The 14248-nt window shown below is 36.5% G+C and overlaps 1 protein-coding gene and 1 long non-coding RNA gene across 6 annotated transcripts in view; one reads left to right on the top strand and one right to left on the bottom strand.

Moving 5' to 3' along the window:
• Positions 1–887: 887 nt before the first annotated feature.
• hnrnpa3 (heterogeneous nuclear ribonucleoprotein A3) lies at positions 888–10414 on the bottom strand. Of its 5 annotated transcripts, XR_001479765.2 has the most exons (12): positions 10314–10414; positions 8261–8383; positions 7802–7948; positions 7492–7702; positions 6406–6495; positions 6134–6220; positions 5987–6055; positions 5538–5669; positions 4523–4645; positions 4341–4411; positions 3719–3779; positions 888–2842 (listed from the first exon to the last, which is right to left on the bottom strand). XR_001479765.2 is itself a non-coding variant. In XM_015359021.2 (11 exons), the coding sequence occupies exons 1-10, from the start codon at positions 10392–10394 to the stop codon at positions 4356–4358; spliced, it is 1119 nt and encodes a 372-aa protein (XP_015214507.1). In that variant the 5' UTR covers positions 10395–10414; the 3' UTR covers positions 3491–3779; positions 4341–4355. The 5 variants fall into 5 exon arrangements, 4 of the variants coding, with proteins under 4 accessions (XP_015214507.1, XP_015214505.1, XP_015214508.1 ...); XM_015359021.2 differs by lacking the exon at positions 888–2842 and having other exon boundaries at positions 3491–3779; XM_015359019.2 differs by lacking the exon at positions 888–2842 and having other exon boundaries at positions 3491–4252; positions 10314–10413.
• Positions 10386–14248, top strand: part of LOC138241974 (uncharacterized) — a 35248-nt gene continuing 31385 nt past the window's right edge. Inside the window, exons 1-2 of the long non-coding RNA XR_011191242.1 lie at positions 10386–10476; positions 13759–13819. This is a non-coding gene — a long non-coding RNA (uncharacterized lncRNA). The remainder of the gene's footprint in view (positions 10477–13758; positions 13820–14248) is intronic.

Genomic DNA, 14248 nt, shown 5'->3' with positions numbered 1-14248 from the left:
GTGCATGCAGCAAAAACAAAACGGTAAATGGCAAATGCTGATCTTAAAAATGCTACATATCATTTACACGTTCTAGACAATGTGCAAAAGAAATAAAAAAGACAAGTTAATATTTTAATTAATATTAGTGGATAGTTAAAAGTGTAGAATTAAAGATGTTAAAATTGTACAATGCACTAGTAAGACTTAATTTAAGAATACTGTGTACAGTTGTGGTCACCATGTCACAAAAAATATAACACTACTCTGGAATCAGTTTGAAAAGAACTGCAAACTGGGTTTAATGAAATGTCCTACACTGACAGTCCTCTCTGTTTAAGACTCCTCTCTTTTAGCTGATCGAAATATTCACAATTCTCAAAGTTACTGACAAAGATAGCCCAGGGAACTTCTTCAGTATCAACAATTAAATATGAACCAATGGCCCCAAATGGAAAACTGTTTTTTTTTTAGTCATGTTATTGAAGCAAAAACCCTGGCTTCTTTCAAGAAATAGTTGCATGAGATCCTAGCTGAGATGAATGAATCGGTCTTACCTTACCTTAACATAATGAACTCCACTGTTCATCAGGCAATACGGCAATTTTAAATAGCTGTATTTCACAGTTTGTGCTCTTCTTATGAAACATCAGTTAAACGTGTCTCCAAACCTAACTTGAATAATCTTGCTTTTTTTCCTTGAATATCAGTCTTGGGTAAGAGAAAAATCAAGGGTTTCTGATAAAAGTGACACAGAACAGCAAAAACCAATGAATTTTGCCATTAATTCTTTTTTTCATTCTTGTGTTTTTTTTAATACATTTCTCCACATACAGTAAGAGGCCCTTACGAAGCAAAAACATGTCAAATAAAAATCTCGTAATCTTATGAACTTTAAACACTGCAAGGATTTTTAAAATTAATTTATTTGGTTGACAATTTTATCCAAAGCAACAAACATTTCTACCTATTTATACAACAAGGCAATTCCAAGTGAAACATCTTACTCGAGGGTACAACAGTAAATTTTGATCTAAATCCACACACTGCTGCCTTAAAGGCAACAGCATAGTTGGTATAACCTCCTAATCAAGCTGGATTTGGTTAAGAAAAAACTGACAGATATTTCATTAATTATTTTTTACAGTTAAAAAGTTAACCAAAATGAAAAGTTTAAGATGATGGATACAAAAAATACAGGACTGCAAGTTTTAGAAAAAATATCTTTATTTAACAGAATAAAGTAGAGAGTGTTAATTCTATGTATAGCTCAAAGATGTATTCCAGGAAGGGTTTCATTTTAATTTGGTGCAGAACTACTCCTATAAAAAAAAGGTGTTTTCTAACATGTGTTCATTTCCTCAATTCCAACAATATGGTCACACTAAATTTGCTTAATGCACTAGGAACAAACGAGTACTGTAATGAGAAGTAAAATCTTCTGGGATATAGAACAGAACCTCATGAAAATCTGTCAATGAAAAACAGAACGAAGCTACATCTATAATGTTATATTTAATGAACAGCTTTACTACCACCAGTATTATGCCATCAACGAATACTGATGGTCTCTCATTCAGTCTGTTAAGGTTTCAGGCAATCCAGTTTCATTCAAATTCTATAGCTATCAAAACCATTTAATAATGCAGAGAATTCGTACAGATTTGTAAGGATGCTCAAGTTGTTAAAAATGCAGCATTATAAATTAACAAGTAATGTTATTTGGGTCACTACCCACTATTGCCGAAGACAAGGAACTACTTAATTCATACACTGTGCAGAATCTAAAGCTTTATGCTCTGTCTGCAAAACGCTAGACTGCTAAAATGGTTACTGTTTATTTTGTTGAATACTCATGAGTTATATATATTTAAATGTGAAAGCAAAATACATTGAAGAAAGATTTTCATTCATAGAAGAAGGAATTTTCAATCCCAAATCTCTTAACAAACCCTTCTGGTATTGAATCTTTTACAATGGTGCATCAGTAACTGAACAGTACACAATTTGAGTGTGGTGCTTGCAGTAAATTAATGCAGTTATATTTGACATTTGCAAACTGTTACCTTTGATTTCAAAGGTCTGACCAAGTGCAGAATTTGACATCAAACCATTTAAAGTTTTTTTTTATCAAACTGTATAGGGTTCAAAAGTTAATTTCACTAGTAGCACAGGATATGTTCAAAATATGGTAAATGCACTCCCAAGGTCTTCTACTTAATTGTTTTTTTGGATGTTAGACATCAGGTAGTTTCAACAAAAGTATGAGATTCAGTGTTTTGCTCATGTTCATAAATGTAAACATACATTTTAGAAGACATGCAAACAGTGGCAAAAGAGCCACGTAGCGTAATTCGGACAAGAAACTTCTGATAATATTTCACCTTAGCTATTTGTAGGTTATGTTTTAAAATATAATTCAGCTGATTTATCCAATTCAGGGTCATGGGGAAGCTGGAGCCTGTCCCAGCAAGCTTTGGGCTCAAGGCAGCATATACCCTGAAAGGGACACCAGTCCATCGCAGGGTACACACAAACATGAACACACTCATATCGGGCCAATTTTCCGAGACGCCAATTGAACTACCAATATGTTGTTGGACGAAGACGGAGATTGGAGTACTTGGAAGAAACCCAAGCAAACACAAAGAGAACATACAATCTCCACACAGATAGCTCCCCAGGAATTGAACCCAGGGCCCCAGCGCTGCGAGGCAGAAATGCTAACCACAGTGCCGCCCATTTTTGTATACCTTATATACCTTAAATATAAAAAAATCCTTCGCCTTACCCATCCAGAACCTTCGATGTTTACGTGTCATAAAAGATTTTCATTCGTAAAGCAGACAGCTTCATATTCCATCTGTAAATCAAGCAAAGTGGTTACTCTTACCTTTTCCTAAGTTACGGCTCCATCTTCTTTATTTCAAAATACTTATTGAGAAAGCAAACCTTATACTCACTCCCCTTCCTTTCAGGTCTGACAGCTAGACCTAGCGTGCATTTTCTCTGTCAACTGAAGTAGCTACGACTCAAGGTGACTCCAAATGCCGTGGAACTCTTCCTAGACTTTCTTCCATATCGTCAGCTGCTCTTGGAAGATATAGCTAGCCTCCAGAAAGTCGCTCACTATCAGCACAGTTAGGGCATGCTTTCCTCGAAGATGTAGCTGTTGGTGCTGCCTCGTCTTTGTGTAATTTTAGGCTGACTGGTCCACATTGCTCAGGCAGAAGAAGTCCTGTCTTAAGTCACGTGTTTTCATCCAATTGTCTAATGAAGCCCAACTGCAGTCTGAAGTGGTTTTATTCTGCATGTTATAGTCTGTCACTTGCTGGGTTTTTAGCACCACTCTAGAACTAGCAGTAGCTTCACTTCATCATGATACAAAGAAAACAAAAAACTTTGCTGTAGGCATTTAAAAGAACTACACTTGACAAAATGGATATGAAACAGCATGACAATACACACATCAACTTTGTATTCTGAACCAATGATGCACTATACTTCATCAGACAATTTACTAGACAACTTTATTACATCTGTTGGTCACTTCTCAAAATCTTTTAACAATCTAGAGATCTTGCTCTTCATACATGATTTAAAATATAGAGCTGCATAAAACATAAAAATCTGACCTTTTGCACCCCATTTACTAATATTCTAGTTCAGAGTTAACACTAAAACGTTTTAAAAAATTACTTGATAGTCAATCATAACAATGTTGTTTTAACAATGATACCTTGCAGCGCACCACACGGTCAAGTTCTTCTTACTTGTTTCTATTTAACCCATTTAAAGCTCTACAGAAACAAAAAGAAATGTGTATAACCATGGAAACTGGTAACAATCTCCAGTTAAGACACTTTAATGACTCAATGGAAAAACTGACTACAGAAGTTGAGTTAAAAAGGGTTGCTTGATTTTATTCCTGACATCACTACCACAGTTTACATGGGAATTATATTTGTAAAACAAAAAACAAAAAAATAAAAATAAAAAATCTAGCAACAAATAAGACCTTAAAGGAATGTACATCTAACAGACACTGGGTTTCTTTAGTCAGTAGCTACACTCTTGCACTCTGTAGCTAGTGGATACAGTCCTCAACAAGAAAAGTTCTCCTGTTTAAGCTGCGGTAACTTTCTGACTAGGGATCCTGGCTCCTTCTGTGGCAGACTTAGTTCCTCTAATGCACTTGGACGACTGTCTCATAGTAACCTGCAGCTTTCCTGACAAATCCTTGCTCATCTCCTCTCCTGCTAAGAACTGTAGCCTGTTGAATGGATACAGGATAAGAAGATTATTATTCTAAGTTCACAATAAGTATTCTATACAAAAGAGAAATACTGAAAGCAACTTACCATATCTACTAAAATTTAATATCTCCGTGTACTGTATCCACCTCCACTTCCTCCTCCTGAACCATAGCCACCTGGTACAAATGAAAACCATGTAATCTTTAAGAGCTCTGTCCAAACACTGTCCAGAAAATTCAAAACAAAACATAAACCTTTTCCATCAAACAGTGATAAAGTGTGCTTACCACCATAGGGACCACCTGAATTCCGGCCACCAAAATTGCTGCCTTTCATAGGCCCATAGTTAGAGTTGTGTCCACCATAACTTCCAAAGTCATTGTAGTTTCCACCACCACCACCAAAGTTTCCTACAAAAAACAAAAGGTATAGACTATCAACAACATTCCTGAGCTAAAGAGAAAAGCGTACACTACCAGGATGAAGAAATGTTTTTTTTAGTTTCAATTAGAGAAGATTAACTAGAGGATCTGATCCAAGTATAACCAAGTCCAGTGGACCGCTTCAGAGTGACTTAAACACAAACCAGGGGAAACAAGGAAACTAAGTGGAAGTGCATTTAAAACATGACACTTTTTTCATCAAAGGGCTGTGGGAGTACAGAACAAGCTGCACAGCCATACTGTAGAAGCCGATCCTCTGGTTTCTTTCAAGAAATGGTTGGATGAGATCTTTTGATCAATTAGCTACTACCAAACTATATCGGCTGAACGCCTCTTCTTTGTAATCCTTCTTATTTAACAAATTGCATACTGGAATTTCTTTATGCAAGATGTTTCCTAATTTTGTAAACACTCATAAACACTTTGTTACGCAAGCTACAAACACTGCCTTGCCTAATGAACACAAGTACTTTTCTTTCCAGGATTTCATAAAAGGGTGAGTAAATATCCCAAGCTGTATTTTAAAAACAAAAGGCCATCTTTACAAGCAACTCCCACTAACAACTTGACTTGCTTTCACTGTATGACTTGTTTCATAAATCATTAATTCCTCTTTCCCAGTTTTTGCCATTTTATATACTTTTACTCCCTCAATCATGTATTAGAATCTCTAACTTTTATTGTCTGTACAGCCGGTTTCTCACCTCTTATACAAGAGAGTTCATCAAATTTGAGTTAATCGAGTTCAGGAATATCCAAAGTTTTTTTTAATCTAAGCAAAACCACTAATAACAAACTGCATAGCGGGGAAGTTCTCTGAATCTCAAAAATTAGCAGCCATAAGAATTTAAAGGCTTACCTCCAAAGTTGCCTCCATCATTGTAATTATCATATCCTCCAAAACCTCCTCCTTGGTTACCATATCCTGGTCCACCTCCCCCGTAGCCACCTCGCCCTCCACCATACCCAGGGCCACCTCCATAGTTTCCCCCTTGAAAAAAAACATGAACCTAAGGAGCTCTAATCTTTAAAAAAAACATCAGATGTAAAAATAAATGTAAAAATCATATCAAAATTCTAAAATCATCTACAACATCTGGTCATTTGCATTTCCAAGTGACAACAGACAGAATCAATCAATAAACTTAGCAGACAAACCATTACTACGCTGCATTTTTCAATTTCACTACATATTCAGACAATACCTAAAGATATTGTATATGGGAAAAAACTGGATTACATTTCTGATTATTTAAGTACTTTCTTTTAGAAAACGAACGATTTTTTACTATTTCAGAAAGCACTTACCATCTCCACCAAATCCATTGTAGCCACCTCCATCACCTCCATACCCTCCTCTGCCCCCTCCATATCCTCCTACAAAATAAAGATTTAATTAAAGCCAAACTTCTTTCCACTGTACACCACAAGCAATCATTCTGGACTTAGCCCTACCAGAAAAGTTGCCACCACGGCCAAAATTGCCTCCTCCGAAGTTTCCACCTCTACCCATGAAGTTCCCAGAGCCGCCGCCACCACGACCTAGAAACAGCAGAATGCGGTAAGACTATATAGTAACAGCCATAAGAGAATAAAAACAGGAATATATCAATCTAACTGCAAAATACAAAAACTTTCAAAAGTTTTTTTAAAAAACGTCATGATCTTCGATTTAAGAGAAAACACTACTATATGATTCAAAACGAATTCTACTTAATTCCACTTACTTCTCTGGTTTGCAGCAGCCTGCATTTCTTGTTTTGATAGTGCTTTTCGGACTTCACAGTTATGTGAATTGATTGTGTGATATTTTTGGGCTGCAAAACAATTAGAATTCGATTTTAAAAGATCACTTTAAATGAATGCATACTGTAGTACTTTTACTGTCAAATATATGAGCACTACTGGAAACATTTAAAACACAGGGAGTTGACAAGAAATGGCAACACCAATGTAAAGTCACTTAATAGGACCACACTTTGGCCTTGCCCTATAATGTAATGAGAGTAGCCAAACCATACCAGGATAATACATGCCAAACTATGTTGGAAGACCAGAACACCCTTCCCTGTTGGAGCCAAGCACTTCAAATCTGTAGGATTCTTGAAATTGGTCTAACATGTACGTGTCCTTTTGTCAAGAATAGGGTGAATGACAAATCATGTGACCGTATCACTTTTCTCCACTGCCAGGACTTGCTGTACCACTGGACTAACATGCATTGCCAGGTGTGATGAGCAGCTTGCGCGTTGCAACCCAACTATGGAATCCAGCTCTCTGGATTTCTTGTTTGGACTGTTTTGGGCAAAACCGGATGCTCGTGCCCCAGGTTGAGATGTGCAGTCAATGAATCTGCAGTTCCTTGCCCATTTTGCCCTGTTCTTCCAATTCATGCAGGCCTATCTCGATCCTGAATGCTCTTCTGCTCACTGTTGCCCTGTTGTTGATGATGTTTTTCCCTCAGAGCTCCATGCTGACATCACGTTAGACACCTCAGCTCATGAAACATCAGCAAGTTGACCCATCTTGGTCACTGAAGCTCCTGTCAAATGCACCTCAACAATCACCTCTCTTCCAAAATCACTGAGGTCCCCTCTTGTGCCCAAGGTTAACTATAATTACAGTCAACCAGGCCTTTTTTATTCTTGACCCTAATTATAAGGAGATGGTATATGTTTAACTCCTGAGCCACAACCATGTAAAAGCCCTTGCTTTTAATATAAGTGCATGTTATTGCCTTGCTTACAGGGACAAGAAACCCTTTTTATAACTATGTAATTTCATTATTAGTCAAGTTTTTTTCATATACCTACCCACAATTTTATCAACTGTGTCATGGTCATCAAACGTTACAAAGCAAAAACCCCTTTTCTTTCCAGTCTGGCGTTCCTCCATTACTTCAATGCTTTCAATTTTTCCATATTTTTCGAAGTACTCTCTCAGATGGTACTCTTCTGTATCCTCTTTTATCCCTCCAACAAATATTTTCTTTACTGTTAAATGAGCACCAGGTTTTGAGGAATCCTGCAAAAAGTACAAGCAATCAGCCTTGTTTCTTCCAGTAGTCAGCTACTGTTGTAGCAGCAGGTAGGGAACACTAATAATGAATCACGCAAGGCTTACTTCTCTGGAAACAGCTCTTTTTGGCTCAACAACACGGCCATCAACTTTGTGTGGGCGGGCTGACATGGCTGCATCTACCTCCTGCACACAGGAGTACGTCACGAATCCAAATCCTCGCGAGCGCTTGTTTGCTGGATCTCGCATGACCTGAAAGGCATTCCCCCACAACAAATGAGCACAATGAAATAATTTTTGTTTAATCACTTCTGGCAAGGAGTCAGTTGATATTCATAACTCTTAATCCTGTCGCCAGAAAAAAATTTACAGAAAAACCTGATACAATTTTACCTCCCTTAAAAATATGCTTTATAAGAGTATTACCTGTTCTACCTATTTCCTTGAGGGGTGATTATCAAGCCCAAAGTGCTAGATTAAAATTGTTATCTTGTTTCTACATCATCTTATCTCGGTGTTTCTTAAGGTTAAGGTTTTTAGCTGTTTATGATTTTAAAAGCTTACCACACAATCTGTGAGCTTCCCCCATTGTTCGAAATGTGCCCTCAAGCTCTCGTCTGTGGTTTCAAAACTCAGACCCCCAATGAACAGTTTCCTCAGCTGCTCTGGCTCCTTGGTGTCATGGCTCTGTCATTTAAAAGTAATAAGGTCAGTGGTGGAACAAAGACTGGGGTTGAATATGGACATTAATAACTACAACACCTCTAATTTTTCAGGTCATAAAGTTTCTAGTTTAGTCTGAGGTGAAACAGGCCATCTCAAATTCTAATGGCCTTGACTGTCAAGCATGCTTATGTTCTATGTCAGGGTTACCCAAGTCCAGCCCTGGAGTCCAGCAAGTTTTACAGGTTTGCACCTGAGGAGATCAGAAGAGCTATGTTCCTGCACCAATTAAATCACTGGAATGTTAAAATCCGAATTGGAATAAAAATCTACCAGACTCTGAACCGCAAGAACTTAACTTGTCCAATCCTGTTGCGAGTGCTCATACTGCAGGGATCTCTTTCGTGTGTTCAATGCCCCCAAGTTAATAGAATCCACTGAGTGCTGTAAGGCAGTGGCAGGAGCATTTGATCATATTAATACTGCATGCAAGAAGAAAAGGCTGCACTCATTAAAAAGCAAGCCTAAGATCCCCCTAATAAGAAAGATGCATATATATAGAGATTAAGTACATATATAAATAATAGGGATAGGGAAAAAGTATTTTCTCAAAGCTCACAAAATATGTACTGTATAATAGGAATGGACCTAGAGCTGATATTGTTGTTTGCATCACTAGATACTGCACATTTGTTATTGAAATGCTAGAAGTTCCAAAACAATAAGGCAGGCACTTCTTAAACATTTTTTTTCACTTAATAATTTTTGAATACATTGTGGCACTTTAGAGCTGATGAATCCGAGATACCTTTCTGCAAAAAAAGAACCCTGGTATTTTTCTCGATCTGAATTTATTTACTGTTTTTTTAAGGCCAGATTAAAACCACACCTTTTCCGTTGACTATTTCCTAAATATTAGCTAAAAGGGAAGAGTGGGTTGTGGGCTTATACTTTATAACTGTTTCAATGGTTTGGGGTATACAAAATGCTATCATTTTTGTTATCATTTCCGCGGTTTTTATTTCATTGTATCTACTTGATGTTTGTATGCATGTTCGCTACTGTATCAATTTCGTCTTTTGAATAAACAGCGCTTGATAGCTGGGATACACTTAGAAAAAATCGGATGTTTAAGATTTCCTGCTTGAAGATAACGTATTATTCAGCTAACATATCAAAAGATTAAAGTTTAAAAAATAAGACGCGGAGAAGTTGGTTATTTTATTCCCTACACAATTATTTGTACTATCAGACACAGACGACATACAGCTACCGAGCCACATAAAAGATACGGATTTCCAGTGCTCCCTACTCTATCCGGTGTTTTACGGAGAACAGGGCGTTTAGTCGACAAATTCCAGATGTGTGCGTCTAGACAAGACAGAATAAGTTCTCTATTAAAGTAAAAATTATCATGAAAACATTCCCTACTATTTGTCGTCTGTCATTTATTATACTAAACAAATGCATATATAAATGACCAAGCGTCTAGAAGTTTCTGTGAAAACGAATCCATGCTGCGCCATTTTAGCTTTCAGACTATTCCTCCATATTGTAAGCGGTGTTTAACAAGTATGCACCAAACCATTTACCCACGACAGTTCTCCCGTTTTAAAATAACCATGCACTATATATGCTTAAGAAAATATTAATCATTTATGACTCTTAAGACAGACAGCATACATGCACTTAAACTGCGTTCAAGTAAACTAAAACAGCTATTTTCGAAACAGAAAACACTACCATCATTTTTCAAAATAAAACCGAAGCATGCATTTATTGTACTCGACATTCAACAACGGGAAAGCCCGAAGCAGCCATTGCAAGAATCGTCTGAGGTTGAAATCATGCATCGTAATATAAAAATACACAGTTTAATTCGCTAGGCTAAATATACCTATAACGTCTTTGAACATCATGAATGGAAATGTTTAAAATTTAAAAAAATATGAACCTCCATTTTGCAGTGAACTCCTTTTCTCCTCGCTTCTGAACGGAAGAAGGAAGTGCCGATCTCCACGTGATGCATGTTCATCAGCTACTCAATAATTTACTATGGTGCCAACCCCTTAAAAATCGCATTTATTGCAGCACACTAGATCACCACGGTTAATAATGTAAGTAATCATGGAGTATGTGGTTCGTACAGGTTCTTTTAAACACTCAGTTTCATTTTTTTTAAATGATACTGTACTGTAAATACCTTTATTTCACGATTGCAATTTGAATATCGTTTCAACGCTCAATATGGTTACTGTACAACAACACTACACCAAATAATATTTAATTTGAGAAAAACCTGCTTCCCTACCGTCTTTCTGAAGTTTAGAGTGGCCTCAAAATAATAATAAAATGAAATTAAATGTAATAATTATTCTCTGGACCTATGAAGTAACTGTACATTGCTGTGTACAGTGAATACAAACCTATTCCATATCCGAACATCCTCGAATCAAAGATACGTACACTGAGAAGTAGGACTTACAGTTTTATGTGAAGTGCTGTTTTTAAATTGTGTTGCCGTGCTCTGCATAGATATTTTAGATACTGAAATGCACATTAATAATAACCTACAGTATAATTTATCTTGCACCTTTCATGGTTTTTCATCTCAAGGCACTGCACAGAAAAAAAAACAGTGCACAAATTAAACAGTAAAGGACAAAAGTAGGATTATGGATGTGTGTTTTACGATGGGATTTGAAACTGGTGATCACCTTGCAAGATCTGATATGATCTGGAGATCATTCCACAGTCTGGAACAACAGCCTCGTATTAGGATCTGAAAGAAAGCCAGAAAATGAAGAGCACAGATGACTTGTACAGTATACTCTAGGTGTGTAGAGGCTCATTAATGTACTGCCAAACAGTACAAACCCTTAAAGGTGAGCAGCAGTATTTTATTCTGAAATCTGCAGGGAACCAGTGTAAGAAAGTTAAACCATGTCATATATATGCTCATGTTTTAGCTTGTGTAAGTTCACTCTGAATGATACAGTACCTTATGAATAACTACGTATAAAACCTAATAGCACCTTTGCAATACAGCCAAAATCTTGGGTGGAAAGAAAAATCTATGTACTGAACACACCATCCATTTCACACTACATATGACATATTGTATATGTATTTACTGTACAATTTGCCGTTCCATACACTGGTGAGCTGATGTTCACTCTGTGGAAAACCCTGAAAAAAGAGTCAGGACCACAAGCTAAAACAGTGGCACAGAGCGCACAAAGCAAGTAAAACTGGAAGTTTAAAATAGAAAATACAAATTTTGGAGTCTAAATTGAGAACTTCCAATCATATTAACAGTAAGGTTTATAGCTAAACAATAAGCCCGTATTTAAGGAAGTCCTGGACTAATAGTGCAATTGATTACAATTGTTACTGCCAGGGTGGCACAGTGTGTAGCATTGCTACCTTGGCTTTAATTCTGCTCCTGGGGTGCTATCTGTATGGAGTTTGTATGTTGTCGCTCTGGTCATGTGGGTTTCCTCTGAGGGGTCTGGTTTCCTCCCACAGTCCAAAAACATATTGGTGCTTTGGGTTAATTAGCTTCTGGGAAAACTGGCCCTAGGTGTGAGTCAATGTGTATCTGTGTGTCGATGGACTGATGTCCCATCTAGGGTATACCCTGCCTTGCGCCTGTTGCTTGCCATGACAGGCTCTGACTCCCCTGCAATCTGAATGGCAAGAAAGTTAGAAAATTGATGGATGTTACTAACAATTGTAATTCAAGGCTACTGATCCTGATCAGGAGGTTCAGGCCTTCCTTACCTGAAAGTCAGGACAGGTAGTGGGCAGGTCTTCTCGGAAATTTCCTCCAGGTTGCTTTGTTTTCAGGTCAATACTCATAATTTGGCAGACTAGCTGAATTTGGTAGATTCTAGGGCAATTTAAAAGAGTTGGCAACCCAAGTTATAGTTTAGTACCATGTTCTGGAAGTTAAAGTGATGTCGAGATACGATTTTTAGAACTGTTTTCTTTTTTTAATTTTCATAGGATTCCCTTCATCTGTAATGCAATTTGTAATTTACTTGTAATTTGTAAATATCTGTAATAATAAATAGTAATTTAGATGGAGAAAGAATGGGAGATATTCATGAATTATAGACAATTGCTCAAGTTTTTGATTGATATTAAATCTGGGATTTTAAAAAAAGGGCTTATGCTTAGTCTACAGTAGAATACAATGCCTCCATATTGAATTATATAAGAGGGCGTTGAAAGGAGATTAGTATTCTGTTTTCAGAATTTATGGATAAAGGCAGTGTGATCTGATTGCCTAGGTACTGTTAGCGAAAGGTATTAAAACAAAATTAATGACATTTACTTTCTCAAATATAAACATTTAAAAGATTCAAGGTAGATAAAAGATGACCTAGTAGCAATCATTTTTATGTACAACGATCACACGCAATTCAAATGTTTCCTGAAACACACCTCTTTACTCTCCTGCCTAATAAATCTTAGTTAGATTCAAAGGAAAATGTTGGTGACAATCTGATTTCTTTTCAGGAGACTTTATGAATCAAGTATTTGATTTAGGTGTGTGGACATGCAATAAACATTCCAAGTTGCCAATCTGGCAGCTGCAGATAAGTACTTTTTGTGAGGCACAAATATTTAACCCTTCACCTAGTTCACCACCATGTAGCCTCACTTAGCCCTTTTGGATTCGTTTTTTTTGCAATGTGGGGTTTTTACACACCCTTCATACAGTAGCTGTAAGTATGTACAAATAATCAGTGGTTCTTTACCTTTACTGCAGCCTGCACCCTTATGAAAATGTGCTGTAGAAGGCCCGTTCTTTAAACGTAAGATATATCCAAACTATATAATGAAATAGACAGACTTATGTATTTATAGTAATTTCACAATAAAATTAAGAATATGTAAAAAATGGTCACTTTTTAAAACATTAAAACACCAAAGTTTGATAAAACAAAGTTATGTGCTTACAAGACCAGACTTAGGTTGTGTTTGCTTCTGTGATTTACCATCTAAAAAAATCTGGCATTTTTCACCCTCAGGTTAAGAACCACTGTATTACACTACGTTGACTAAACTTTCCTTCTTTCTTTTTAACAAAGTGCATGCATGCCAAGATTAAATGAGGAATAGAGTGCCATCTACTGGACAGTTTATTACAAGTTACCTTTTAAATTCAGATCACCTTGTTGAAGCTTCTAATTAGCTTTATGACTCAACATCAAGAGCCACCAATTAACACTGGACTGATTAAAAGGTTTCTGTTAGCATTGCAAATATAATGTAAACCCAGTGAACCATGACCAGAGCTGTTATCTTGTTTTACACTTGTAAAATGCATTTATGATAAACAACATTACAATATTTATTAATTACAATATTTATGGTATTTTCCTGTGTAGAACACTGCAGGACACTGGTTCTCAAGCACTGGAGTTGCCCAACTAGGACATCTTGATGCAGGTAACATCACCCAATTTAACTTTAAGTGTTTGAAAGCACTTTTATATTTGATGTGATAATAAAACAAAATTATCAGAAAGATGAGTCACAGATCTCTGAAGAAATGATCTCTGAAGACCTTTAAATTAAGAAGGTTTTTAGTTTTTGTGTGTAATAATACTCTTAACAGTAATGAATAAACCTTTCTGGCAAAATATTTTGTTCTTCCCTTTTAATGTAACTTATTGGTAAATTTAAGCCTTCAACATGGATTCTAAATCAGCCAATGTATTAAGGAATGTATGTGCATTCATGGTTTTTTTTTAAATGGTATCTTCTAGTATTATATTAGTAGTTATAATTAAGGTTACTGTTAGGAACTGGCAATTTCTATGCTGAGATATTGATAGAACTGTCCAAATTTTCTATTGCAGTCAAAAACAACAGAAG

Source organism: Lepisosteus oculatus, chromosome 12 (genome assembly GCF_040954835.1).
Source record: "Lepisosteus oculatus isolate fLepOcu1 chromosome 12, fLepOcu1.hap2, whole genome shotgun sequence".
NCBI lineage: Eukaryota > Metazoa > Chordata > Actinopteri > Semionotiformes > Lepisosteidae > Lepisosteus > Lepisosteus oculatus.
This window is presented reverse-complemented; position numbering and strand designations above follow the sequence as displayed.